The 27,609-nt window shown below is 44.7% G+C and overlaps 1 protein-coding gene across 1 annotated transcript; it reads right to left on the reverse strand.

The window, feature by feature from the left end:
* Positions 1–193: 193 nt before the first annotated feature.
* On the reverse strand, positions 194–26,330 carry LOC308140484 (rapamycin-insensitive companion of mTOR-like; the record flags this gene model as incomplete). The annotated part of the gene is made up of 37 exons (XM_080510299.1): positions 26,271–26,330; positions 25,479–25,543; positions 25,270–25,401; positions 23,317–23,380; positions 22,790–22,916; positions 22,526–22,695; positions 22,358–22,425; positions 22,210–22,277; positions 21,827–21,909; positions 19,353–19,440; positions 19,189–19,279; positions 19,041–19,107; positions 18,893–18,973; positions 18,717–18,817; positions 18,473–18,638; positions 17,460–17,561; positions 17,161–17,207; positions 16,941–17,076; positions 16,555–16,736; positions 14,541–14,667; positions 12,108–12,272; positions 11,961–12,037; positions 9,450–9,528; positions 9,274–9,383; positions 8,365–8,452; positions 8,056–8,148; positions 7,868–7,974; positions 6,228–6,451; positions 5,897–6,126; positions 5,469–5,824; positions 4,045–4,222; positions 3,340–3,421; positions 2,845–2,997; positions 1,305–1,463; positions 786–909; positions 546–684; positions 194–274 (listed from the first exon to the last, which is right to left on the reverse strand). Exons 1-37 carry the CDS (start codon positions 26,313–26,315, stop codon positions 194–196), a joined length of 4,455 nt encoding a protein of 1,484 aa, XP_080366425.1. The 5' UTR covers positions 26,316–26,330.
* Positions 26,331–27,609: the final 1,279 nt, after the last annotated feature.

Consider the following 27,609-nt stretch of genomic DNA (forward strand, 5'->3'; position numbering starts at 1 on the left):
AAACAGAATCAGAGATGTTTGTGTGATGAAATGAGCCTGAATCAAATAAATACTGAGTGAATTCCTCGGCTGGTTCAAAGCTCAAAGTTCTCACGAGAAAAACTTGGGACAGCTCATTTTGTGTCTCCACAAGCAGCATGTGCACAACAGTGAGAAGGGATCCGGGGCAGTCATGATGAAGATGATGGCATCTTCAGGCTGAATCAGGGTCAGAGTGCTGAGTGGAGGTCTTCTGGACAAACAGGGACAGGATGTGCTCTGCCTCTTCATACATCTATGAAACACACACTCAGGAACATCAGAATAGTTTGTGCCTTTTGGTCAAAGACATAGTGTTTTTTCTGCAGTTCTCAAGCTCTTGAAAGTGATGATGTGATGTGTAAAGTCATTTTTATCATGGTGTTTTTCCAATGATTTACCAACTTGACTCCAACTTATTGTGTGTATGATGTAGCTGGTGAATAAAACTAATTAGGATTTCGTTCCACCTATGACACTGCATCGTTTAACTGCTGAACAGGATGGGGATTTAAAGTGAACCTTACAGGGGTGAAAGACACATCTTGGAAGAGTTCCTGGATGAAACGGCGTGCAGGCAGGCGGAACTTGCAGTGAGCCAGCAGGATGGACACCTCTGAATACAAACAGATGTCATCAAACGTGTGGGGAAACTTCTCCTTGATCCTAGTAAAACAAATTAAAAAAAACAAAAACAAGAATGACTTAACTCATCCTCGGAGGTTCAGAGGTGTTCAGGTTCAGGTTTCACAGACTTTCAGCCTCACTTTAACAGGCTGTTCTCCTGGTTTTTGGTTCCAACGGAAGAGCTGAGATTGACTACAAGACGAAGCACCTCCTTCCTCAGCAGGACCCGGCCAGCTGGAGCATCCTCCGGGATGAACGTCTCTCCTACTCACAAAGAAAACAACATGGTGACTTGTTTTGTCGACAAAATTCTGCTGTGCCATCACAAAGTCTCTGAATGAAGAATATAAACCTTTTAGAATTACTTAGTCAGAGCCCAGACCTAAATCCAAACACCGATACAATGAAAGGCACTCAGAGAGTCCAGAGCTGACCTCCTGAGCTGCTGAGTGGAGTAAATTCATCACAAAGTCCTCCTAATATTTAATGAGTAGTGTTGAGACTCTCAAATGCTTCAGAACGGATGGAAAGGTTTTGGTAATTCTTCAAAGAGCCACATTTAAGACACTGTTGAAACCCCTTCATGCATATTCATTATAAACAACATATTAGCGTCATTAAAAATCTTAAGTGAAACTCAAAATGTCCTGAGCACGCACCCAAAACCAGCTCTGCACTGCCAGTGCTGCCCACTGACCCCTGGGACACAACGTCGCTGCATCCAGACACCCTGGACAGCCCGGCTGGGACCGTGACCTCCGGCTGGCTCTTGAAAGGTGGAACGCTCTTGTCTGGCAGTGGGGGGACTTCTGTTCCATCTGAGCAAGGAGGGGAAATAAAAAAAGTCCCTTCAGAACGTGTTTGAGCTGAGCTCAGCTCGAGGCAGAAGTACGACTACATTACGACAGAACTTCAGTGTTTGGTAACGCCTTCACATCGTCTGTCTTCCAGCTCTCCTGATATGCTGATGACATTCAACTCTATATCTGCCCATTCCTTCCTCAAACTAAGACTTTCTGGGCAGTTCTGTTTCCGTCATCGGCCTGAGTCCTCATCCAAACCTGCTCTCATATCCTCAAGAACCTCCGCTAGAGAGACAGAGGGTACGTCTGAAACGTCCCTCCTAACTCCTTATCTATCCACTTTTCCTGAACCCCGGACGTGTTTTGTGTAGCGGCCATGATAAGGACTGTCTGAATTCTCAATAAGCAAAGGAAAGGAGGCTTGTTGCTTCCTTGAGAGCCTCCTTTAGCCTAGGAAACACTGATGTATCCTTTAGAACCTCCTTTAGCCTAGGAAACACTGATGCTTCCTTTAGAGCCTCCTTTAGCCTAGGAAACACTGATGCTTCCTTGAGAGCCTCCTTTAGCATAGGAAACACTGATGCTTCCTTTAGAGCCTCCTTTAGCCTAGGAAACACTGATGTTTCCTTGAGAGCCTCCTTTAGCATAGGAAATACTGATGCTTCCTTTAGCCTAGGAAACACTGATGCTTCCTTTAGAGCCTCCTTTAGCCTAGGAAACACTGATGCTTCCTTTAGAGCCTCCTTTAGCTTAGGAAACACTGATGCTTCCTTGAGAGCCTCCTTTAGCATAGGAAACACTGATGCTTCCTTTAGAGCCTCCTTTAGCCTAGGAAACACTGATGCTTCCTTGAGAGCCTCCTTTAGCATAGGAAACACTGATGCTTCCTTTAGAGCCTCATTTAGCCTAGGAAACACTGATGCGTCCTTTAGAGCCTCATTTAGCCTAGGAAACACTGATGCTTCCTTTAGCCTAGGAAACACTGATGCTTCCTTTAGCCTAGGAAACACTGATGCCCCCCTCCATCTTTCACTCTCCAAACGACTTCATGGCTGCAAAACCATCAGCACCTTTCACTTCTTGTTTAATGTTTGAACTGCTTCATGTGTTGTTTACTTGTTTTACTTTTCTTCTGTTCATCATATTTTAGCTGTTTGTGTGAAGCATCTTTGAGTTGGGTTAAGTAAAACTTTTTATTAGCATTATAATGGAGGAGCAGGTTGACAGCACTTAAAGAAGTGAGTAAAGGAAGTACACAAAGTGAGCACATCACATCACAACATGTTTCCTCCATGTGCTTCACAGCTTGTTATATACATGGCGCCAGTGATGAAGAACCACAGTGATGAAGACCACAGTGATGAAGAACCACAGTGATGGAGGAAGAAGCTCACACCTTGGCTGCTGCTCTGACAGTGGGTCTCCAGTACAGACAGAGCAGAACAGTACAGACAGTTGTTCTGTTGGTGCTCCTGCAGTCCGGTTTCGTCTGATCTGAGCTGATGCTCTGAATACTGAAGACTGAGGGTCTCACACTGGCCATTGGACCCTGGACACACACACACACACACACACACACACACGCTCTCAAAACATGAAGTTTTAATAATTTTTATGATTCTGTTTACGACTATCTCTGTGGTAAATAATCAACTATTTTCTGGTTGCTTTTGACATTTTATGCGTATTCAGCTTCACTCATTAAAGTAACAAAACCACAAACTGCTGCTCTGGAAACAGATTTTGGGGACTTTTGATTTGCTCATCTTACCAAACCTTGTGGTGAAATGTGAACTAGTTGCAGGACTGAGCTTTACTCTACAGCAATCATTCAGCATCGTGGTTCTGATGGACGTGTTCAAACCAACACAGTTCAATTACTGACTCTCACCGTCTGAGTTTCCAGAGGTTCGTCCAGCAGGGAGCTCCTCAGCAGGCGAACCAGTCCTCTGGAAATACGGGCTCTCTTTAATCTGAAAACATAAAAACCACCAATCTCATCCCACTCGGGAAACCATATGAGAGTCCCAGGCCCTGACCGCACGAGCCAAAGGGATCTTTTTTCTCCCCGTCATTCTTAAGAACGTTCACGTCCACACGGCACTATGAAAATGACTCAAAAGGACATAGGCCAGACTCATAGGTGGTGTTGTAACTCTGCCTTAGAAATTCACTAAAAGTGGATGATAAAACACAGGCCATGCAAAAATCCTTGTATTTAAAAAAATCTAACATCTGGTCTTATTACAGGGATGAGCATCAGTAGCTTCTGCAGCATGTGGTCCGTCACTGTTGTTGCCAAGTGACGTTGCCGAGAGGGTCGTGGGGTTAAACTATAACCGTTATCGGTGGAGGGGTGGGGACGATTGCGTCATTGTTTTCAGAAAATGTGTGTCTTGTCGGTCCACATATCAAAGCCGAGGTGGAGTTTTCAGCTTTCTCCACTGTGAAACCCATTTTCAAAACAACCCTGTTTTCAGGTTCCTAAAACGCCACGTCGTGTGTATGATCAGTCAGAAGTGATGCGGTACCATGAAAGGGCGCCGTCACATGGACACGGCCCCCGAGGTGATGAAGTCTGCTTTAACGGTCCTACCTGGAACATGTTGTTGATGTTAACAGGTAAGGCCAGGCCCATATAGTCATGACAGGAGCCGAAGGTGGCTTTGGACACAATGGAGCGGACGGATGACGAGTGCTGCAGCGTGCTCTGGTTGATCGGGCTGAGCAGCTCTTCTTTGTCCAGAGAGGCAAAACTCAGAGCTTTCAGAAACCTGAAATCAGACATGAAGAAGGTTTGTGGATTTCCATTACAGGGACCGTTGCTTCATTTATACATCTCTCAATAACATTATGTGTGGATTTTTAAGACAAACCAAAACATAAGGGGTCATCTTTCCAATATTATGCATAGCCCATTGAAACATATTAATAAATATTTGTCCATGATAAATATTTATTATTATTTATTGTCTAAACGTACATGAGAATGTTTAAAAATGCTTGAATGTATTTTAATTCATTTATTGTGTGGAACATTTAAAAAAAATCTTTGACAGTTATCTTTCTGGAGGAATGTCTATGGTCACACACGCAGTTTACTTCTTATTATTTGGACAATGAGTCGGCATTACAGTGAGCCTGTGTGAGGTGTGCACACATGTAGGTGAGACGGGAGAGGAGGAGATGGAGCACTGAGAGGTTGATTGCCGACAAACCAAAGCCATATCATACTATACTAGATATATATATGGACAGATACTAGATATATGAAAAAAATATAAAATATCAATTTGAAATAATATATAAATTGACATTGAACATGATTTATTTTCTCCCACAAATTCTGAAATCTCATCTGTAGTTGAGTTGTCGTACAATCATCCGAGTGTTTGGGGGAATCTCACACACTCAAAGCAGATCATGTTAAGTTGCCAATGTGATAATATGCCTTCAACAACTTTAAATAATCTAAAACCAAGATCCCAACTTTGAATTTTATGCACATGTTGTAAAACAAACACAGTAAAGTAAACTTTTTGTTCCTACTTTCAGTTTAATTGGTTATTTATTCACCTGGCAGCCTCTTTTCCCTTGATTTTAATTCAAACTTTGTGATATTTGAGATGATATCCTGGTTAGAGGCACATGGTTATACAGTAAATGTGCTTTTTGTCGTCCATTTTCAGAAATGTGTAGTTTTTTCACCACGGCAGTCAGCACCAACCTGCGCTGCCGTCGGATTATTATTATTATTATTACGTCACCTAGTGGAAGAGCTGTCCTGTGGTCACAACATGATCGCCTTTCTCTAACTCCTTTAGGAAACCTCCTAACATCTTTCCTTGACAATGTGTTGTCATCCACAGGGTGAAGGAAAGGAAGATAGGAAAGGAGAAAGGAGGTACTATTCGGATGAACTTTCAATAAACACTTTATCCGCATCAGTTACATTCTGGAAAGTCGTGGCAGATATTAACGTTTCCTTTGCGTTGGCTCTGTAACAACATGAGTGTGTACCTCTGTGAGGTCTGTCTGGAGTCCAGATTGCTGGTGTTCATGGTGATAACGTCGGTGAAGAGGATGTCTGTGGCCGGGGACACCAGGGCCTCGCTGCAGGACAGAGACGGCTGGATGCGCAGCTGCTGCAGCCTCCTCAGGGTGGCGTAGCCCTGAGCGTCCCGCGGACTGGTGCAGCTGCTGTTGGAGCTCGCGGACTTGAGTGTGGTAGATGGCTGAGCTCCCCTGGAGCCCAAATACAACAGGGTGCGGTCCTCCGACCTGCTGGGGGAACTCACAGAGGGGGACTTGAGGGACTGGGTTCTGCGGGGTAAAGTGCGAGCAGAACCAGTTGCGTCCAGTGACGTGAACCGGGACTTGTGAATGGAGGGAGGGGATAAGAGTGAGTGTGAGGTCTGAGCGGGGGGGGTGCCGGTCCCAGTGCTTACTGTGACACAGTCCAAAGGAGGCACAATCTCTTTGGACGGGCTGGAGCTCGGGGAGCTGACGGCACGGGATCTGCTGTCTGTGTTCAAGCTGCGGCTGCGCTTTTTAATCTGACCTCCCCCGCCAGCCAGCCGAGGTCCGTCTCCAGCAGACCGGACCCTGAATTCATCCGCTCCCCCACCATTCTCCAAATCACACCCATCCTGTCTGCCATCGTCCTGCGGGCTCAGACCTGTGAACAGCACAGCAGCATCTAATTTCAGCAGGTTCTCTCTGTGTTGCATTCACAGTAGTGCATGTTGGTGTTTCTGCGACTGAACAGTTGAATCTTACTGGTTTGTGTGGCGTTGCCGTTGTGACTGGTCGAGGCAGTGGAGCGGAGTCTCCCGGAGACAGAGGGCAGTAGGTTGCAGGGTTTGGATGGAGGCTCCAGCTCCTCCGGGAGGACAGGCCACAAGGTGTTGAGGTTGTGCCTCACTGCATCCCAGCCATGCTGCTTCAGCGTGTCGCAGCCCTGCCAGGTCTTACTGATGAGGCCCAGCACGTAGAGACACGTCCTGCATAGAGGCACAGGTGGAGCTCACAATGATGGCATCTCAGGACGTTGATGAATTCATTTCAGAAGAAAGTTCGGAAGCCGGGCTCCTGCCGAACAAAATGATGTCATTTTCTTTGGCCAGTTCCTTGTGGCTGAAGAGATTTGGTTCAGCTGTGCCAACCGTGTGGGCCGAACTATGTCGGTGCCGCACTGCCGTGTGCTGCACATGCATTTTCTAGCTCTCGAGCTGTATCAATTATACTTTAATCCTGTTTAGCATGCAGCCTTGCTACTGTACGAGCCCCGCAGCTCATTAACATGTCGGCGGGTGGAATTACCTGATGCACCTGAATGCATCACTAAAAGCTGTCAGCTCTTGCAGTTAAAACCGGACCAACATGGCGGCTCATTCACAAACTTTCTCTCTTATCACTGAAACAGTTTGCCAAAATTCCTGTAAACATGTGAAACAAGAAATAAACTGTGCAGTTGAAAAGCTAAATCGCCACTTCACAGAAGTGTGCCTGCTGTTAGGGGGCGTGGCCTGCTGTTAGGGTGCGTGGCCTGCTGTTAGGGGGCGTGGCCTGTGAGTTAGACAGCTTCTTCGTGGAGTATGAACTCCTGCAGAAAGAATAGTTTTTTCGGCAGCTGGCTGACGTCACTGCCTAACTTTCTTCTTGTTCGTATGGCTAATAAATGGGAGTATAGAGGGGCCTTCAGGATGAGGTTTCTCAATTAATAAGTATTATGAGTAGGATGAGTGGACGTGGCCTTGTTTAATGAGAAACGAGGTGAACCTCCATAAGATGTTAGCTCCCATCATATTCCCATATTCTGAACTCAGGGCCCAAGCTGATGTAACCTGAAAGCTGAAAGTCATACCGGCCATGATAACCTACCAATAATGTAATCATTTGGCCATTTAAAATGTGATAAACCATCTACAAAGCGAAGAAGTAAAGAATGATTTGCCAATGATGTTATAAAAATACAAAACAAGTCTCAACTTAAATTAACTTCAATGTTTAATAGTGCGCTATCTTCAATGGATGTATAGGATGACTACGCCATCCACAATAGTTTTCTTTGACAAGAGATAAGAAATCATATATTCCGAAAGTATCCAACAATGGCAGACCCATTTATAAATGATTGCACCATTGGCCACATTCAGAACATTTTCATGGGATTGTTTTCAGTTGATTTCCTGATTCAATGACCTGATGAAAGTGCTCAAAACTGTCACAACAAGGAGATGACATTTCCTTTCAAGTTCGCTGCAGATGCTGTAAATAGAAAAACGTCAAACAATTTCTACCATAATTTTTTTTAATGATCTGTGGATCATATGTGAAGTGAGCTGAACTCTGTCTTTGTGATAATGACAGGATATAAAACCCCTAATAACAATGACAACACACACAAGCATGCCTACCCTCGAACTGAGAGAACCTCACAATGGTGGGCCAGAGACACCAGGTCAGGGATCAGCCCATCCTCCTGCAGCAGCTTCACTCCCCAGTTTGAAGAACCAATGTGTCCCTGGATCAAAGGGCCGCTGGTGAACAACTGGAAAATGGATTCACATCAAACGTTTCAAATCAGACAATCCAATATGCTGACCAGGGCCCAGAGTGCTGCCTTCAGCTGTTTGATTCCATCCCAGTGCTCCAGGACTGGAAATCGAACCACGTTGCTTAGATCAGGAACCACTTCCTGCAGGACAAAGAGGAAACAGATCATCACTATATGACAGTAAGTTAAGAGCAGCTCCAAGTCCATTTTGTTCTGAATGTTCTTCAATGTCCTGTCCAGACATTTTTCAAGAGTTTGCAACATAATGCGTGACTGAAAAACCCCTGCATGTCTTCACTGTTGAGTTTGAATTCCTGTTGAGGTCAAATCTCAGAAACGAGCAACCAACTGACTGACCTGGATCTCAAGGAGCCGGCAGCCAGTCTTCTGCTGAACCAGCTGACCATACAGGTGAACAGGCAGGAAGACGCTGGGCTTCTGGAGCCTGAAACAGCACCACAGCGACAAACAGGAACCACGTTACAGCACACAGTCAGTACCTGTTTGTACAGTGTTGGCATCAGACCATGGTTTTATGCAGAAATGAGTGTTTTGGGTGTCCATCCCAACAATCTGCGTGTTTTTTTGTGATTGACGACAAAAAGAAATAGATGGAGATAGACCATAAATGGTGAATTCTAATACATTCTACTACGAGAAGACTACTAAATACTATATTGTGACGTGTAGATTTTGCTTCTTAACAGTAATATATATTGCTCTGCCCTGTATCATTTACATCACAATTGAGATCCACGATCAGGAATTGAGATTTATGGCAGTCATGACATTGTTACTGTATGTGTAAACACACCTTAAGCTTATGGCTCATTCTTGATCAATTAACAGAGTTACCAAGAGCAGGATTAGTTGTAAAAGCTCATTTTAGCTGTACTTTCTCTCATTGTAATGGAGCTGGCTCGTGGCTTTTTGCCAGAACTGGAAGTCAATTCACCATGGCGACACCAGCCAGTAGCATTGGCTGCATGGTCGAGAGCGGGGGTCTCAGACTCCGGTCTTCCAGGGCCCCTGTCCTCCATGTTTTAGTCTCTCCCTGCTTCAGCAGACCTGAATCTAATGATGATGTCATCACCAAGGTGGTGAAAAAGCCCAATATTGCAATCAGGTGTGATGCAACTAGAAGAGAACTGAAACATGCAGGACAGGGGCCCTCCAGGACTGAGGTTGGAGACCCCTGGTCTAGAGTTATATATGCCTATGGTGTAAGGCGTTGGTGTGAATCACAGAGCAGGGCCGGGCCCTTACCTCTGGCTACTGCGGTGGACGGAGCCGTCTCCACGAGCAGGCTGGTGGTATGTAGTGAGGGCTTCGTTCAGTTGGCCTTCTATCAAATCCACATAGGTCAGGTTGTACTCCTGCAGGGACACAGCCACATCAGAATGTTTACTTCATGCAAGGGGCCAAATAAGTGATGTTTGTACCTTCTGCCATTCCTCCAGCTGCTTCTGGATGTATCCTCGCTCACTCAGATAAGAGAATCCCTTTGGAATAGATGCAAACCTGGAGATGACACAAACCAGGAGAGATCACTGTGGAACTCCATTATCATTTGTCCGTCCATCCGTCTATCCATTAAGTCCTCTGTGTCTGTAGTTTTTCCACGATTTTAACCCTTAAAAAAATTTGAACAAACAAGAGGAGCTTCAGGTTCAAAGAAATCATCCACACAGGAGTAACTTTACTGACCAGCACAGTGGATGTTACTCCTTGTATTACTTTATGATCCTTTCTATTTAGGGACATGTTGGGTTTTTTTCTTCAAAGTTTGCCTTTATTTAAAATTTAGCAATTGATCATTAACCATAATTATAAAAAGCAATACTGGGTTTTACTAAAACGACAATTGTCGAGCTGAATATAAGCATAACAACAAATGAAAAACTGTTAAAACCAGATGAACATATGCGGTGGGTGCGTAGTTGGGGGGGGGGGGGGGGGGGGGGGTGTTGGCTGCAGGGATGCAGCAGAGAGGGTGACATGTGTCACTAGATTAATAACCTCTCTCCACTCTCAGTCGCATGCTGGAATTCATAAGGAGGACGTCTCATGGGACAGGGGACAATAGCCTGAAAACACAGTAGACTGCATCACTATGATAATAAATGGTAAAACAGGAACTGGCTGTGTCTCTGTGAAAATAAGGAGCATCACAATGAGTGTCATGCTATACTGGCACCCATAAACTAGCAGATGTCGGAGCAACCGGGTCACCCTATAGCAGTGTTGATGGCATAGGATGGGGAACATGGCCCTAACTGTATGCTAACTGGACATTAGTTATTGTTATAATTACACAAAATCTGTGTAACTTTAAGTTGACTTTAATGTCATTTATTTTGGTTATTACCTGACAAGTTGCGTTTCTGAGTCAGTATGAGGAACTCCACTTTGAGTTTATACCCCTACGGTCACACTATAGTACAACACTGCCCGTTCATATTTACTGTTTTCATGTGTTTACCTCTCCCATTTTGACACTGATCTCCGTGCGAGAGGCAAGCCACCTTGTGTTCCGAAGAAAATTTCAGTTTTAGCCTCCATTAGTTGCACTTTTGAGTTTGCTGGCTCACTTAAACCTGATGTAAAGTGCTTATGAAGAGCCTAAACGTATGTCTGTGTCATTTAATTTGTGTCGGGAGATGTTTGTATGGAGTTGACTGACCAGGGATTTTATTTTATATGCTACTCATCAAATTAAAAGTGGACTGCTTCCAAAGCGAACCAAGTTTGAGTCTCGTCCTAAACACAACGCACACAATGCAGTCTGACACAGCAGTTAGATACAGCCTGGACCTCTGCATTCCAACTGTCCAAGTCAGCTAAGTGATCTGGGTTGCCGGACTCCTGACACCCTCCTGCGGTCCAAGAAAGGCATACAGGATACCAGTAGGATCCAAGAAGGTATACACCAGGTGGTTGCATACAATGTGTGATTCATCAGAGTCTGGTTTGACCCAGGGCATTGGTGGAGGAAGAGTGGGTGTAGATAAGGTCGATATTCACTGCGACCCCACTCCAAGCCAGGGGTGTCAATTCGAAGGCCTGTGCCCTGCATGTTTTAGATCTCTCCCAGTTGCAGTCCCACTGGTGTGGACCTCAGGTCATTTAACCGAAGTGCATGTGGCTATTGATTTTTTGTTAATCCTTGTGGACTATGCAACCCGAAAGCCAGACGCAGTGCCACTGTGCATCATCTCTGCAAAGTGTTGTGCAGGTAATATTTCAGGTCAGCTCCAGAGATTCTGCTCTAAATTACCAGCAAAGTACAAAGGACCCTTCATGGTCACAGAGCAAGTGGGGGACATGGACTATGAGGTTTTCACCCGGACAAGGGTGCCAAATTCCACCAATTCTATCTCCCTCACTTTCCATCAAACCAAGTATATATACCAGCAACCTATGAATTCAATTAACTCATAGAAATGAGACAAAAATCTGACATTCCATGAGAGCATGAGAATTTGTTTTAAACGGGTTCCAGACTGGGTCAAATGTATAGCAATGCCTCGGCTTTGAGTTGTGGATTGTCAAGAAAATGTGCAGAAAACGTGTCATCGCTCCACCAAAAACCCTGCGACCATCTCCACAACTACACCCAATAACCACAACAATGGCAAACGACATGTTCCAGGTTGTGCTGCAGACGCTACGAGTCGGTTTAACAAGACAATATGCTGGATTTCTTGAATACAAGGATGAGCAAGAGTATTCTCCATGTCTTCCTCTGCGGTTTAATGGTCTCCGTTCCTTCTTCTGCGGTTTTGATGTATTTCTGTGGCAGTGATAGTGCCATCTAAAGGCCTGGTATATGTACTACATTGTTTTGAGTCGTGTTCATAGTGGCATGTGGATGGAATTTCTTTTAAGAAGAACAGGCAGAAAAAAGGTTTTGTCCAGTTTGGACATGACCTGAATGAGAATGAAGCCAATACCTGAGCAGCAACAGCATCCCCTTGTCCCCCAGGTGAGTGAGAGCAGGTCTGATCTCAGTCAGGGCATGAAGATTGGTCTGAAGTACAACACAGATCTCAGTGGGTCTGATATGAAGTGCCTCATTCACGTTGCGGCTGCAGCCTCACCTTGTCCTCACAGGCTTCATCCAGGATGTCCAGCGCCTCCATGGAAACCGCTCGACTGCGGTCATGAAGCTGAGTGACCAGCAGCTCCATGCCCCAGCTACTGAAGAACTCCACACCAGCACGAAGCATCACCCTCAGGTGTTTGGTGGCATACAGCCGGCAGCTCTGTATCCAAACCAGGAGACAAATTGAGGACAGAAGAGACACAAACAGTTCCTCATGTGGTTCATATTGACTGTGAATCAACAGCTCAACACGACCTACCATTCTAAACTGAAGACATCAGACATCACAACACTCAGACAGGTTAATAAGATGGTGGTACATGGGTCTGCAGAGGTCTACAGAACATCTCCAGGCATCTACAGAGGGTCTGCAATATTCTGCAGGGGCCTGCAGGGGTCTACAGAGAGTCTGCAGGAGTCTACAGAGGGTCTGTAAGGATCTACAGGGGTCTACAGAGAGTCTGTAAGGATCTACAGGGGTCTACAGAGGGTCTGTAAGGATCTACAGGGGTCTACAGAGAGTCTGTAAGGATCTACAGGGGTCTACAGAGAGTCTGCAGGAGTCTACAGAGAGTCTGCAAGGATCTACAGGGTTCTACAGAGAGTCTGTTAAGGATCTACAGGGGTCTACAGAGAGTCTGCAAGGATCTACAGGGTTCTACAGAGAGTCTGTTAAGGATCTACAGGGGTCTACAGAGAGTCTGCAAGGATCTACAGGGTTCTACAGAGAGTCTGTTAAGGATCTACAGGGGTCTACAGAGAGTCTGCAGGAGTCTACAGAGAGTCTGCAAGGATCTACAGGGTTCTACAGAGAGTCTGTTAAGGATCTACAGGGGTGTGTAGAGAGTCTGCAGGAGTCTACAGAGGGTCTGTAAGGATCTACAGGGGTCTACAGAGAGTCTGCAAGGATCTACAGAGAGTCTGCAGGAGTCTACAGAGGGTCTGTAAGGATCTACAGGGGTCTACAGAGAGTCTGCAAGGATCTACAGAGAGTCTGCAGGAGTCTACGGAGCGTCTGTAAGGATCTACAGGGTTCTACAGAGAGTCTGCAGGAGTCTACGGAGGGTCTGTAAGGATCTACAGGGGTCTACAGAGAGTCTGCAGGAGTCTACGGAGGGTCTGTAAGGATCTACAGGGGTCTACAGAGAGTCTGCAAGGATCTACAGGGGTCTACAGAGGGTCTGTAAGGATCTACAGGGGGGTCCACAGAGAGTCTGCAGTTTTCTACAGGAGTCTATACTGTCTGCAAGGATTTACAGAAGTCTACAGAGGCTCTTCAGGGGTTTACAGTGTCTGTAGCCCTCAGCTGAGTAGACACATGAGTCTCAATATATATTCTAAAGTAGCTTTCTTAATTATGTGAAAATAGAAATGTAATTTTTTAATGGTATTTCAGGACACGCAGTATCTTAGCAGAGGAGTGATTTGTGATTTGTTGTTGAAGAAAACAAAAGCAGTGACTTGTGGGGAAGATTCCAGCAGTTGTCGTAATTTATTTTCTATTTGTGTTTTATAAGAACACAATTATGTTCATGAAAAATAATTTTACATGCACTAAATATTTATTGTACGATTTCAGATTCTGATTTGTACATATTAACATTTTGTCCCCAACATCACATTGTCTGATCCAAATAAACTGCAACAAAAGGAGCATCACAAGTATAATAGGATTTGTGCGCCTGTGATTAAGAGTTTGTAAATGTGTAAATACTGTGTTGCGTTTGTGGAGAGAAAAAAAGTACACAACCTATTGAGTACGTGACCTCAAATTTACTGACACACATACAACTCGCGTGACACGACTACAACTTCCACTGTCACAGCTGCTCCAACCTTTTTCACGACTAATCTCTTCATACTAAACTGTTGATACCGGCAGCAGACAACGGCCCCGATTTGATGGAGAAACACTTACAACTCTACAACGTAGACTTTAACAATTTGGATAAAACTGTTACCTAATAAAATAATGTTTTAAAATGGATTTATATTAAGATCAATAATAATATTATTAATATTGTTTAAAAACAGAACATAACTTGAATACGGTTTTGAAACTTAGCAAAGTAAGTAGATATCATTTAAAATGGAATACATATATGTTAAAACAGTACATGAAAATGAGGTGACTTGACTTGCCCAAGAAAATATGACTTGAGACTTGAAGGGTAAGACTTGAGACAGTCAGGTCTGACTTGGTCCCATGTCTGTTAAAGTACATAAACGTCATGACGCACTGAAAGTTATCAGTGCATCATCACTGATAAACAGTCTTCATTCTCTACTTGTTTCAGTGAAACTCAAAAATAACACATCAAATGAGTGTGTCTGTATGAAAACCACCATATCTTATGTACATTGAATAATCCAGATATCAGTCTGGTTTTCAAATGAATAATCTGAGGGGAGCTGTGTTTGTTCTCACATCGGAAGCAGCAGTGAGGATTTTGGACAGAAGGACGCGAGCCAAACCATCGCGACTGTAATCCAGCGTGGAAATGGTCAACTTCAGCAGCTGCTCCGGATTCCTCACACTGCACAGTTTCAACAAGCTGACGGGGAAAACAGCAACAAGCGACTCACATCAAAGGTTACAGACACAAAGAAACGGTTTGACAGCTTGTTCAGGTGTTCAACAGATTCGATCATATGAGCTCACATTTCTGTGAGGCTGCAGTTTAACCTAATTATGCTCAGACGTCAAAATGCTAACAGTACCTGAACCCCACAGAACCCCAACCACCAACCCCTGCCATACAAACACATGCCCACATTCTCCTACTTTCCATTCTCCTGTGGAGGTGGTCATCCCACCACCCAGGCCATTCGCCAGGCCCCCACCAGGCCTTTGCAAGGTCCCAACCTCCAATCCAACCAGAAATAGAGGGGGGGGGGGGGGGGGGGCTATTAAAATCCACAAATTAAAAAATTTAAATTGATGTGTAGTGAGGGCCCGGGTGATCTCCCACTGGCAACCTTTCCCTGGGGTGCGAGACTCCAAGGAATGAGTAAATACGCATTAATTTTAAGAAATTCCCACCATACTGTTGGAGAATATTACACTTATAATGCTAATGACCATAATCTTATAGTAACAATTATGCTACTATGTTATTTGAAAGGTGAGAAGAGAGTGCCTTTGTTCAAGATGCTTAAGTACTATCTGGACAGCTGTGCCTTATCTGACAATAGAGCAAAACCTTTCATTAATAAACCTGCTAAAATGGTATGATGCATTCAAGGCCACAGATACTCCACAGATACTACAAAAGATATCGTCACACCTGAACTGTTGGGAAGGATTTTTTGGTTGGCAACAGACGTGACATACCAAATTGACCATTTTCAGGAAAGACCTCCGTCCAGAAGACGCTTCACTGGACACAAGCTATGCTGCTGCTTCAAGGCACCCCGTGCTCCACCATCACCTCCAGTCCCAAGACGCTGAGGTCAACAGGACTTATTGACTTCAGACCTGTCGCCTTGACCTCTGTAGTCATGAAGTCATTTGAGTTCCTCATGCTTTCTCAAATCAAAGACATCACTGGCGTGGAGTGCCTGCAGCTTGTCTACAGAGCCAACAGGTCTGTAGACAATGCAGTAAACAAGGCTCTGCACTTCATCCTCCAGCACTTCCCAGGATCTTATGCCAGGATTCTATTTGTGGACTTCAGCTCTGCTTTCAACACGATCATCACAGCTCTCCTGCAAGACAAGTTCTCCCGACGGAACATGGCTGATTCCACCTATAGGTGGATCACAGACTTTCTGTCTGACAGGAGGCAGCATCTGAAGCTGGGAAAGCACATGTCTGAGTCCCGGCCCATCAGCACTTGACACCACTTGATCAGCACTGCTTTCTGGGCACCACCATCTTCCAGGACCTCAAGTGAGAGTTGAACATCAACTCCCTCATCAAAAAAGCCCAGCAGAGGACGTACTCCCTGATGATGAAGGTGATGGTGCACGTCAACACCTCCACCATCGAGTCCATCCTCACCTCCTCCGTCACCGTCTGGTACTACCTATGGCTGAGGACGAGGGCAGGTTGCAGGGTATCATCTGCTCCCCTACGAAGCTCAGTGGCTGCAATCTGCCCTCCCTCCAGGACTGTGAAGCCTCGAGGACTGTGAGGTGTGCAGGTAATATTGTGGCCCTCCCCTCCCACTCTGGACACCAACTCTTCCAAACCCTCCCCTCTGGCACAAGGCATCCATCCATCAGGACCAGAACCTCACATCACAATAATAGTTCCTTCCCATATGCCGCCAGCCTCGTGAACAAGGCCAGGGCCCCCACTCTGAGTGAAATAATGAGTGTGTTTCTTCTCCATCATCCTTTCTACTTGGTTTTTGTCTCTAGAATTCATGATGTCATGACATGACTGTGGTGTAAACCTGGACTGAAAACACAGATATCAAGCAGGGAAAGCCCCTCACCACTGGAAGACGCTGCACTTCTCCAGCACCTTGATGCCATGAGGGTGGGCTGACAGTGTGCCCAGCAGAAGGAAGTACTTCTGGCTGAGTGTGGTCAGCAGTTGTCTACCCTGCAGTCCGTCACGCGACAAGAGGCACAGCACAATGTCTCTGACCAGCTGCTCCAAGTACATCTGACCATCCTGAAAAAGACATTAGTGAGCGATGGGAGTGAAGCTGAGAGGCTAAAACAGCTCCAAACCGTTAAGAAGAAACAACAAATGCTCTGACAAATTCTCTCCTCAATGTTAAACTTCCTCCTTATTTCAAGATGCTTCACACTGTGAAATGAATCTTTTCTGAACTGAAGCTTGGTGTTTGAGGCAGTTTAGAAGTTGTGCTCTCACCTCTTCAGATGCCAAGAGGAACTCCATGAGCTGACACCCCACTACAGTCAGCTGTTTGGCTTTGGGATGCTCCAGGTTCAGGCTGCCGTACAGCGCGTTGCTGGGCTTGTAGAATGAAAGCAGCCTCTGTACAAACCTGCACATGACAAGTCCAATATGAACTGAAGTGGTTTATCAGAGCTGTAAGTGAACAAGGCTGAGTGAGAGCGGCAAGACTCACTTGTGCATGTGTTCATCTTTACTTCCGTGAAGGTTAGTATTTGGCCACTATGAGAGAAAAAAAAAGATTCAACAAATGAACCTCACTTCTCACACAAAGCACAGCTCCAATATCATCCTGCATCAAATCTACAGGCGTATTTGGAAAGGAGCGAGTAGGAACAGAGATGTATGCTCATTAGGAGGTTTGTACATTGTACAAGAACACATCTTAACAAGTGAAACTGGATGATATGATTGATCACAATAGATTAAAACATCCAGATGTTTTTATCAGTACTGAAGCTGAATGATTTGGACCTTTAAGATGGTCCTGATGAGGTTCCAGTTCCAGTCCAGGTTCTCCTTATGGCTGAGGACGTGACTGTCTCTCATGATGCTCATCAGGGTGTCTTCATTGTCCTGGAGAACACAGAAACATACCAGATTGTGATTGTAGTGAAGAGGGAACTGATATGTAACCCAGTGCTCTCTCTTTTTTTACCTACACCGTCACCGGTGATCAGGAACTTTGCATCATGACCAAAACAATGAGATACAAGCCAATAAAAGAAGGCTCTATTTTTTCTTTCCTCAGGGATACTGAGGTCCCGTCCACACCATTTTTATTCTCCCCTTCTAAAGGTTTTTTTTTTTTTCCATCCACACATCATTGTTGAACACGGCTCAAAATGATGTAGTACATATGCCAGGGTGGCGCTGCAACAGGAGAAGAAAACAGAGAACGCTCCTGCTCATCCTCATACGAATAGTTTTCATGTGACATCAAACACCTGGATCACCGGAAAGTTTTTTTAAGTGGAAGGGACCGCGGCTGGAAGAGGGTTGGCATCATTGTTTCCCACAAATGTCCGTCTTGCCCAACCACACCTCAAAGCTGAGGCGGCATTTTGAAGTTCCTTCACTCTGGAACCCATTGAAACTGAAGGTTTTCAGGCTCCTAAAGCACCACACCGTGTGAATGATTGGCCAAAACGTTGCAGTTACGTGAAACGGTGTTTTCGTGCAGACAGGCCCTAAAATTCCACATTGGGAGGGTTAGTTGTGCTGTCCTGGACTAAGAATAGAGTTAAGAGATGGATAAAGGAACATGGTCCAGTTGTTTGGAATTTAGTTGACCAACCATAATAATAAAGATTAGACTTAAAACCTGAGCAACTTTATTTATAAGACACATTTCAGGTACGAGGAAATTTTGAGCTTCACGTTGGCAGAAAAGAACAAATGCAGACTGATAAAAGAAGAAATGTGAAAGGTGAATAAAACAAAGAAACTATAATGTAAAACGTTTGTTTCTGAATGTGTTTACCTACCTTGAAGACTGAAACGTCTCTGTGAGCTCTGGAGAGTTGGTCCCGGTAGCAGTGGGACTCTTCTGAAGTGCGGAGGATGTGGTCCAGGTAGAGGCTACTCGGCCGGACTCCTCGCTTCTTCCACTCGTGAAAGCGCTTCAGGTAGTTGACCGCAGCACTCGCCCGTCTGAAAGAAGCATCGGTGTGGGCCGCAGGTCACTGAACGGTAACACCAGGCCTCCTCACCAGACCCCCTCACACTCACAGTCTCTTCTCAGACGGGCCGTCGAACGAGGCCGCCATCTTCATGAGGCTGGGCAGGCAGTGCAGGTGGTGACTGTGGCTGTGAGGGAGCAGGGCATTGGCCTGCCACAGCACAAGAGTCATGTTTGTGCTGAACTGTCACCCCGTGTGATGTGTGTGAGCGACAGCAGGACGTACCATGTGGAGAAGCTCTCCCACCAGGATGGTGGCCTGTGTGGGTATGACGCCCGTACTGCTGGTGATCACCTCCACCAGACTCTGTGGAGCCACGATCAGCGTCACAAAGAGGTGAGGTGAGCCAACTCTCCTCAGCAGAGTACCGTACCTCCAACAATCCACTCTTGATGAAGGCAGAGAGCATGAAAGCCAGGTAGTTGTTCATCAGGTTGGGCCTGTAGGACAGAGATCGGGCTCTGAAATCTCTCGGCACAAATCAAAACGAGGTCCCATCAGAGCCTCAGTTCAGACTTTACCTCGAGCTGGATCGGTGTGGAAGAAGTGATTTAGCTTCAGAAGCCACAAATCCATGAGACAGCCTCCAGTTGTCCTGAAACCTGCTGGGGTCTGAACAAACAGGGGTTTGGACTGAACAAGCTGTCGAAAGAGAACGTCAGGGAAGTGACCGTGCTGTACACACCCGTACTGGTCAGGGCCTCACTGAAGTCTGCTGTCGCTGAGGGTGGAGCCAGCAAGAACACCTCAAACAGCACCTCCAACAAAGCTTTCTGAGAACGACACCCCCAACAAGCATGAGCACACCGGGAGCGTTTTCTGTCGCCATTTATGCTTTTGATTGTCTGGTGTTTCATGTGCTCCTACATCGCCGTCACAACCACGTCTAGAACACATTGAAAGGAATATCAACTAGATGAATATTGAAGCATGTTTTATTGTATTATCTTCCTTCTAGACAAATGAAATACAATTTTATATGAGAGTGGAAATAAGATTGACTGAATTAATGTACTTTCTGAGCCATGTGTATTATGTTTTATAGTGTATTTTAAATAATTAGCCTTAATATAATAGTGCTGACATAACTATTCATTTATGGAGAAGGGGTGGGATTTAATAAGTACTTACTTCTTCCCACTCCGTTTTGGACTTGTTTTTATTTTACTACTGTTACTTGGTCACTGTTTGATGGTGAAATGGCTTTGATTTATAGGTGTGACTTGTTGATTTTGATATTTGAGCATGTTCTAACAATGTAATGCATTGACATAACCTCAGTTACTTAAGTTTGCCTTTTTATTTGACTCTATTTGATCAAGTATTTAGTGTTTGCTATAGTTCAATCTGTTAAAATGACGGTTAAATAATATTTTACAGAATTGCCTTTGCTTATACCGGTTGATATTTTTATTTTTCCCCATTTGAAATAAGTCTCAAGTATTTTAATTATTTGATATCTTGCTTTCTAATTTTTTATTTTACTTTGATGTTTCACGGTTCACGTGAAAGCTCCCTCAAAAGACAGGAGCAATTTAGTTTTTATGTTGCAAGAGTGCACTTTATCACAGTGATATTTACCCTTTTTGTATGTTTACATTATTTGCACATGTAGGCAGAATTACTATGATATTTTTGCCATATAGCACACCCTTAATGTAAAGTATTGATAGAGGAAAATGAGTATTAATTGTGTTAAAGATTCCACCGGTGAAGTCAGCTGCCCTCATACCACAACTTTTTCTATTTATCCTTTCTTATGTTCTTCAGCATGGCATGTTATGGTCATATCAAATACATCAGAGACATACTGGTGAATATCGGTTGATCACCATTTCCCACATATTTGACCTCCAATGCACTGTGGCCCAGCTAGATCTTCCCAACAACAACAACAACAAAGGAGACCAGCCAACATCAGGAACAAGCTTAGGTACTGCACACACCAACCACCACTGCCCAGCATCCTGCTCACTGACGTCCAGTCCCTGGACAACGAGCTGGATGAGCTCAGAGCCAAGAAAAGTTACTGCAGGGACACAAGAGACTGCAACATCATCTGCCTCGCAGAAACATGGCTGACCTCTACGACCACGTCGTTCTAAAAGCGGGACCTTCTATCTCCCCCATGAATTTGACTCCATCTTCCTCAGCGCCGTCTACATTCATCCGCGAGGGAACACGGAGGCTGCATTAGTCAAGCTGCATGATGCCATCACCAGCTGCCAGCCTAACACCCGGGAGACAGCCCTCACCAGGACCGGAGATTTTAACAGTGCCAATGTGAGGAAGGTGATGCCAGAACTTGGCCATGACATCCCCTCCCCCACCAGGGGAGAGAGAGCTTTGGAACCCTGCTATTCTCCCTCCAGCAGCAGCTACGCAGTAAAGATTCAACCACCGTTCGGCCAGTGTGACCAGCCTCCAGGTACAAGCAGCAGCTGAAACAATCGGCTCTGGTCGTGAGGGAAGTGCCGTTTTGAGCTGACCAATCAGAGGCCGCCGCGCAAGACGCATGGAGACAGTGGCCTGTAAAGTGTACTCACTATACACTTATGAGTGTGTGTCCACATCAGACTCCAACACCATCATGGAGTGTGCTGACGACACTGCAGCGGTGGGTTTGATCTCCAACAGCAATGGGAAGGAGCACCTGACGGAGGTCAGCCACCTGGAGGACTGGTGCAGAGACAACAGCTTCTTCCTGAACGTCAGCAAGACCAAGGAGCTGATGGTGGATTACAGCAGGAAGCAGCAGAGGGCGTAGCACCCACTCGGGATCGGGACCCAGGTGGAGGGAGTGGAGAGCTTCAAGGACCTGACGTAGTCCTGTTATTATTTCCATTTTATTTATTATCCGAGTCTGAACAACGTTTTATTATGAAAAATGACCAAATTCTCGACTTGACTTGATCTGCTTTGTACTGCACTTCCACCACAGAAAAGTTTGTCAACTTTGTTGTCTTCTAACTGCAAATTGTAGCCAAATGTAGCTCACAGTGTGTTTTCCTGGTCACCCTTCCACATTAAAACGTAAGCAGTGTTGTTTCAAGGTCAGCTGGAGGTCATCGCCGCACAACGTGTCTCTCTCACGTTAGTGAAACATGAGATGCTCATTGTTCATCCTGGCATTATGACTGACAACAGGAAAACACCAACCTGCACGTCCATATTTGGTATACAGAACAAGCCAATCAGAGAGCGGAGTCCAGAGCTGCCTGTCTTGCAGAGGTTGATGATACCTGCAAGGTGATCAGACAAAAAGACACACTCCACATGTTTACAGCACACACTCTGCCCTGCTGCAGTTCATGTCAATGAGCCATTTACAGCTTCACATGGAGAAGATATTGTGAATGTGCAAAGTGAAGACTGTCATTTGAAGAGTCTACATGACTTCCATGGTTTTCCATGAATCTGTGAGAAGCTCCGGTCTTAACAAGAAAAAATGCAATTAATTGGGATTAATTCCAGAAAATTGTGCAATTATTTAGATTCAGCACTAATTTTGGCACAACAAACCTGTGGATTCGCTCATTTACCTGACCAAGACCGAAAAGAAGCCACGATGGACATTTTGCTGGCAGTGAATCGAGCCTCCCTGTCCTCCCTGCAGGCCACAGCCACATCCTTCAGTGATGAAGTAAGTTGACATGGTTCAATGTGTGTCTCATACGGTGTTGAACTCACTGCAGCGGGCCCTCTGCCGTGTCGGCAGTGTGTCTGCAGTGGAAGTCTGTGTACGGAGCCAGGATTTGCTGTGAAACAGACGCATGAGACAAAAAATAAAAAACAAAACTCCACGCACAAAGACCTGCTGCATGTTTGTTTTTTGGGGGGGGGGGGGTGAACTGATACCTCCAGTCCCACATCGGAGCGGATGTACTGTCGTGTGTGTGGGTGGTTGAGGAGGTGGAGGATGGTGGTGACCAGGGCTTCGTTGATGCAGCTCAGCCGACAGTCGGTCACATTCTTCAGCACGGTGGCGTGGCCGCCCCGCTGGGCCACCGCCGCCGGGTTCTTCAAGGCTGAGGAACACAGGGTCCACACACAGGTCTGCCAACACTGATGACATCAAACTCTCCCTTTGTGTGTGTCTGTACTGTTTTGTTTTTTACGCACAGAGCTCACAAATGATGGCAGTGCAGGCCCGAGCCATATGATCCCGGTGCTGCAGCCCGTCGTTGCCCACCGCGATGAGGGAGTTGGCGATGGAAGCAGGGAAGAGCAGCGCATTGACGGCGACCATCTGGGTGAGGCAGCATGTTTTTTTTTTTACTTCAAACACTTTTTTATCTCACATATTAAAACACGTGTCACATCGACACATCAATCAATCGATCAACTTTATGTATATAGCTCTTTTTTATACAATCAATGTAATTCAAAGTGCTTAAAACGATTTAAAAAAACAATGTGGAGAAAGATGTGTTTCAGTCCTCCACTTCAGTGATAAAGGTTGAGGTTCAGTCCTGATAAGCTATGTCACATGTCACAGAGGGGCCTATAAACAGTTAAAACGCTGCCATTAATTAACGGGTTTAGTGCATTCTGTGCCAGGTGGAACAGTGACAGTCACACAGTTTAAAGGTTTGAAACACCATGTAGGGCGAGGACACATGATGTGCAGGACGAGGAGCAGGTCTCACCTTGCGTGCCAGCCTGAGAGCCTGCGTCCTCTCCACCTCATTACTCTGCTGGATGTCTACACATCTGGGACAACATCCAGAGGATGACAAGCAAAGAGACGTAAAGCGACGGTGCTGAGCTAAATATTACATTTTACGACATATTTCACAACTCAATCAAATTTACAAGATTGGAGGAACATTAGTAACATTAAAGCAACATCAGATTGTAGTAGGTTGGTTGGAGGGAGCATCAGTACCGACTCCTAACGAGGTATGATCACATTTGCTCACATAAATCAACTACAAACTTAAAACCTTATATACACACACATACTAGAAAGGGTTCAAATCACCAAATATATTGGTACCAGTGATGATCAGTTTGGATTTAAACCCAAACACGGTACTGACCTCAGTATTTATGCATTGAAAGAAACTGTTGAAGTTTACATGAGAAAGAATTCCTGTTCTTCTGGGATTTATTGACGCCTCTAAGGCCGCTGACCGTGGAAACATGAAAGTAAAGAGACTTTGGGGAACTGCTCTGACAGTGACACATTCACTTCACCCTGGGGGGGGGGGGGGGGGGGTCCCCTGCTCTCTCTAACCTGTACATGGAGGACGTCTCTCTACAGCTGAATAGATGTGAACCTGGATGTGCTCTGGGTAACTAGATAACTGATCATGTCTGCTGATGTTTGGTCAGTCTTCCTCCCAGCAGAGCAGCATTTCAGCAGCTCTTAAATATCTCTTCTGAATGTGGGTTAAAATGTCATGTTAAATAGAACAGAATGCCAGAAAGAGCTCAGTTCTGATCATAAGGATCTCAACTCCTCCATTTTACCTGAAACTCACTGTCAGCAGCAAAACAACATATCTGGGACGTCTCATCACTGATAGAATGTGTCATGATGATGATGCTGTAGTTCAAGTAAAATGACTCTTTCAAGCAGGGGTCTCAATCTCCCACAGCTGATCACGGAGCTGATCACTGCAATGCATCATGGGAGTTTCTGTTTGTCGTGTTTTAAATGTCATCATTGGGGGTTATATTAGGTTTGTAGTGTTGGTAATGATTGTGTTGTGTTTTTGTTGCTCAGTTCATGGAGTTAGTTGGTTCATCTAGTTTAGTTTATTAGCCATGGGAGGGCAACCAGGAGTGAGGAGGGTGTAGTGTGTCGTGTCCTCCTGCCATGGTGTTACTTTAGCTCTTAGGTGTCAAAAATCAAAGCTTTTATTGATTACAGCTGGTATAATAGACATGCTCTATCTTTTGAGTGATTTAACCTCATTATGGCTCATAGATCAACTCATTGTGAGGGTCTCCACTGCTTCCTCCACCAAGATGTGTGTCACAGATATGTGAGAAGAAGTGCTGCAGGAAGTCTCTGGTAGGAAGGAGTAGTAAGGGAAACATGTTCAGAAGAACCGTTCATGATCTTCATTCAATGTTCCATTCATGTTCAGAAGAAATCATTAAAACTGTTTATGACAGAGGATTTTATTTGTACAACTGTTTGAGTGGAATCCCTGATTCCCAGCCTCCAGCGGCCCTCAGGTGAATTGAGTTTGAGGCCCCTGCTTTAGAGCTTATTGTGATCCCTCGTATACCGCCCCCTTGTGGACTAATATAGACAATCAAGAACGTGCAGATGTGAGAAGTTCTGCCAAGCAGGTGTTTCTGCTTCTCAAGCTGTCATGAGGAACCTGAAGTATAAAAGTGTAGCGCAGGAGAGAGGAACTCACACCACCATTATAATCCCAGTCATACCACTGTGAAACACCAGGCTGACTTTTATAATAGAGTGATATTTGACTGTGATTGTCCTGTTTCTGATAGGATTATACACTTTTTATTCTGTTTTATGAGTTTGTGAGAATGTTGTTGTATGGACTCCTGTGTCTACTATAAAACATGATGATGATGATAATATATAGTCAGGTGCAGTAACTATTCGTGGTGTCCCTCACCGTGCAATCAGGTAGTCCACCTGCAGCAGGAGGAGCTTCTCCAGCGCCCTGCCGTCTGTGATCAGGTAACGCAGAGCTCGTAGTCCTGCTGCCCGCACCTCCTTGGCCTCGTTCAGCAAGGACAACCGGAGACTGTGGAGAACCAGGGGAGACTGAGAACCCTGCAGTCAAACACGGAGCCGCTCTGGGTGACGCGTCCACAGCCTCACCAGATGATGATCTCCTCATAGGTGAAGCCGAGCCGGTCCTCGGCCACGCCGACGTGACAGAGGAGCTGCAGGGAGGAGGGACAGAAACACTTTCTACAGCTTCACTTCAGACTGCATGTGAAGGAAAACTCATCTGGACTTCTCGTTCTCAAGTGTCACAAGAAACTACAAACTGAATCAAGCAAAAAAAGTTACCCTACAAACAAACAAACAAACAAACAGACAGTGCAACTTGTTAGAAATACTTATCACGCCGTCATATTCATCTGGATTGATGTTTATCTATTAGTCAGTTTCAAGAAAAATAACAATGAAGATCTAAAATGTTTTCTTAAAGGCTTTCACAAGGTCAAAACTCACATTTACACAGAAAACTGTGAAAGTAGCCGGAACGCTACACATAAAAACTACAATTGAAATGAACAACAATTTCAATGAAAAAACAACCTTTAAGAAGTATGTATAATTGTGTTACGATAAAAACGGCACATATTTCACATTATAATGTAAATGTTTATACTGAATCTTCTTCATCAGACACAGAAATATCATCTGAGTTTGCTGTTAATTTACATTTGTTGAGATTTATTCGAGGCCTTTACTCTGAAAGGAAACACTTTCACCTTCTCCTCTGGCTGGTCCCCATATAGAGACAATATGTAAACATAAAACAACAGTTTGAGGTCCTTCACAGCAGCATAATAAACACACTGTGACCTTTGACCTTCCTCTTTCTGCCGCCCTCTACAGTCACCAGGCCGACTCAGCAGTTCCAGCTTTGTTTGGACCAACCTTCACAAAGTTAGTGAGGTGAGCCAGCTTGTGTACGCTGGGCATTCCTTGCTGCTTCGCAACATTCTGAAGGATTTCCAGGAGGTTTTCTGCAGGATCTGCAAACAACATTCCAAACAACCAAATATATATATATATAAATATAAATATACTTTTAATACAGAATGATATGTATAAAGTAGAACTATGGAGTATTTGATCATTTTACTTCTTCCAGCCTCTTTTCAGGCATGTTCATTACATACATCAGGTATGTACGTTTGTCTGTATGTGTATATGTGTGTGGGTATACTAAATATACGTGATCTATTATCTATTTTCTCTGAATATATTTTCATAAGGTATCATCGTAAGAATATAGAGTCATTATCACAGCTCATTCTCATGTGGACAGTTTGGTTCGTTATTGAAATGTAATCTCATTACACCAACCTCAGTTCCATCAATCATGAAAACCATGATTGAAAGACAACCAGGACTCAACAAGCAGCCGTCCATCAGGACGAAGCCAGAGAACAGCCATTCACAATACCACAGGATGTTTCCACAGAAAAATCCTCAACAATTCCTATTGAGCTGCACATTTATGGAAATAAATAGTCATCTATGTGTCGATTATTATTGGCTTTACTTTGAAAAATAATCCATCTATGAAGATGTTCAATGAATTTGCCGTTTCTGTTCTATTCTTTGTACCAATCAGAATCTGGCTCACAGTTTACAACGCCATTAAACCAAATCATGATCTTGGTGCCGAGTCGACGGCTGCTTCTCCAAAAGACGACATGTTGTCTCTTGCTGCTGTTCAGTGGCACAGCCGCTCGTCCCACAAATACATCAGCAGTTAAAAGGTAAACAAGCAGGCATTCCAGTGGTGTGAGATATATTGTTAAAATAAAGAAATATAAACGTTCATATTTTTTGTGCCAAGTTTAAAAGTGATTTTTTTTAAAGGCTGCCAAACATAAGAAATAAATGACAGTAAATAATTCCCACTATACTGAACTCTGCCTACATGTCCAGTGTGAGCAGCAGCTCCTGAAAACTCAAAGAGCCACACTCCAAACAGCTCGCTGTTGATACAATCACACGGAAAACAACCGCTGAAGTGTTGTGACTCGAGAAAAGCTGCACGCCGACAGAGTCACTGGGTCTGAACTTCCCCGATCACATTTCAGTGTTTCCTTCACACCGGCCTGTTTGCAGTCTAAACAACCACACGATTCATTTCACTCACCTCAACTCACATTTTCATCATCTCTGTGTTTTTTAACTAAAGATAAGCTTAATCTATTTAAAATTTTCTAAAAGAGTCCGCTACCAAGCTTCTTTTTTTCTC

The sequence above is a fragment of the Blennius ocellaris genome, assembly GCF_963422515.1.
Source record: "Blennius ocellaris genome assembly, chromosome: 15".
NCBI lineage: Eukaryota > Metazoa > Chordata > Actinopteri > Blenniiformes > Blenniidae > Blennius > Blennius ocellaris.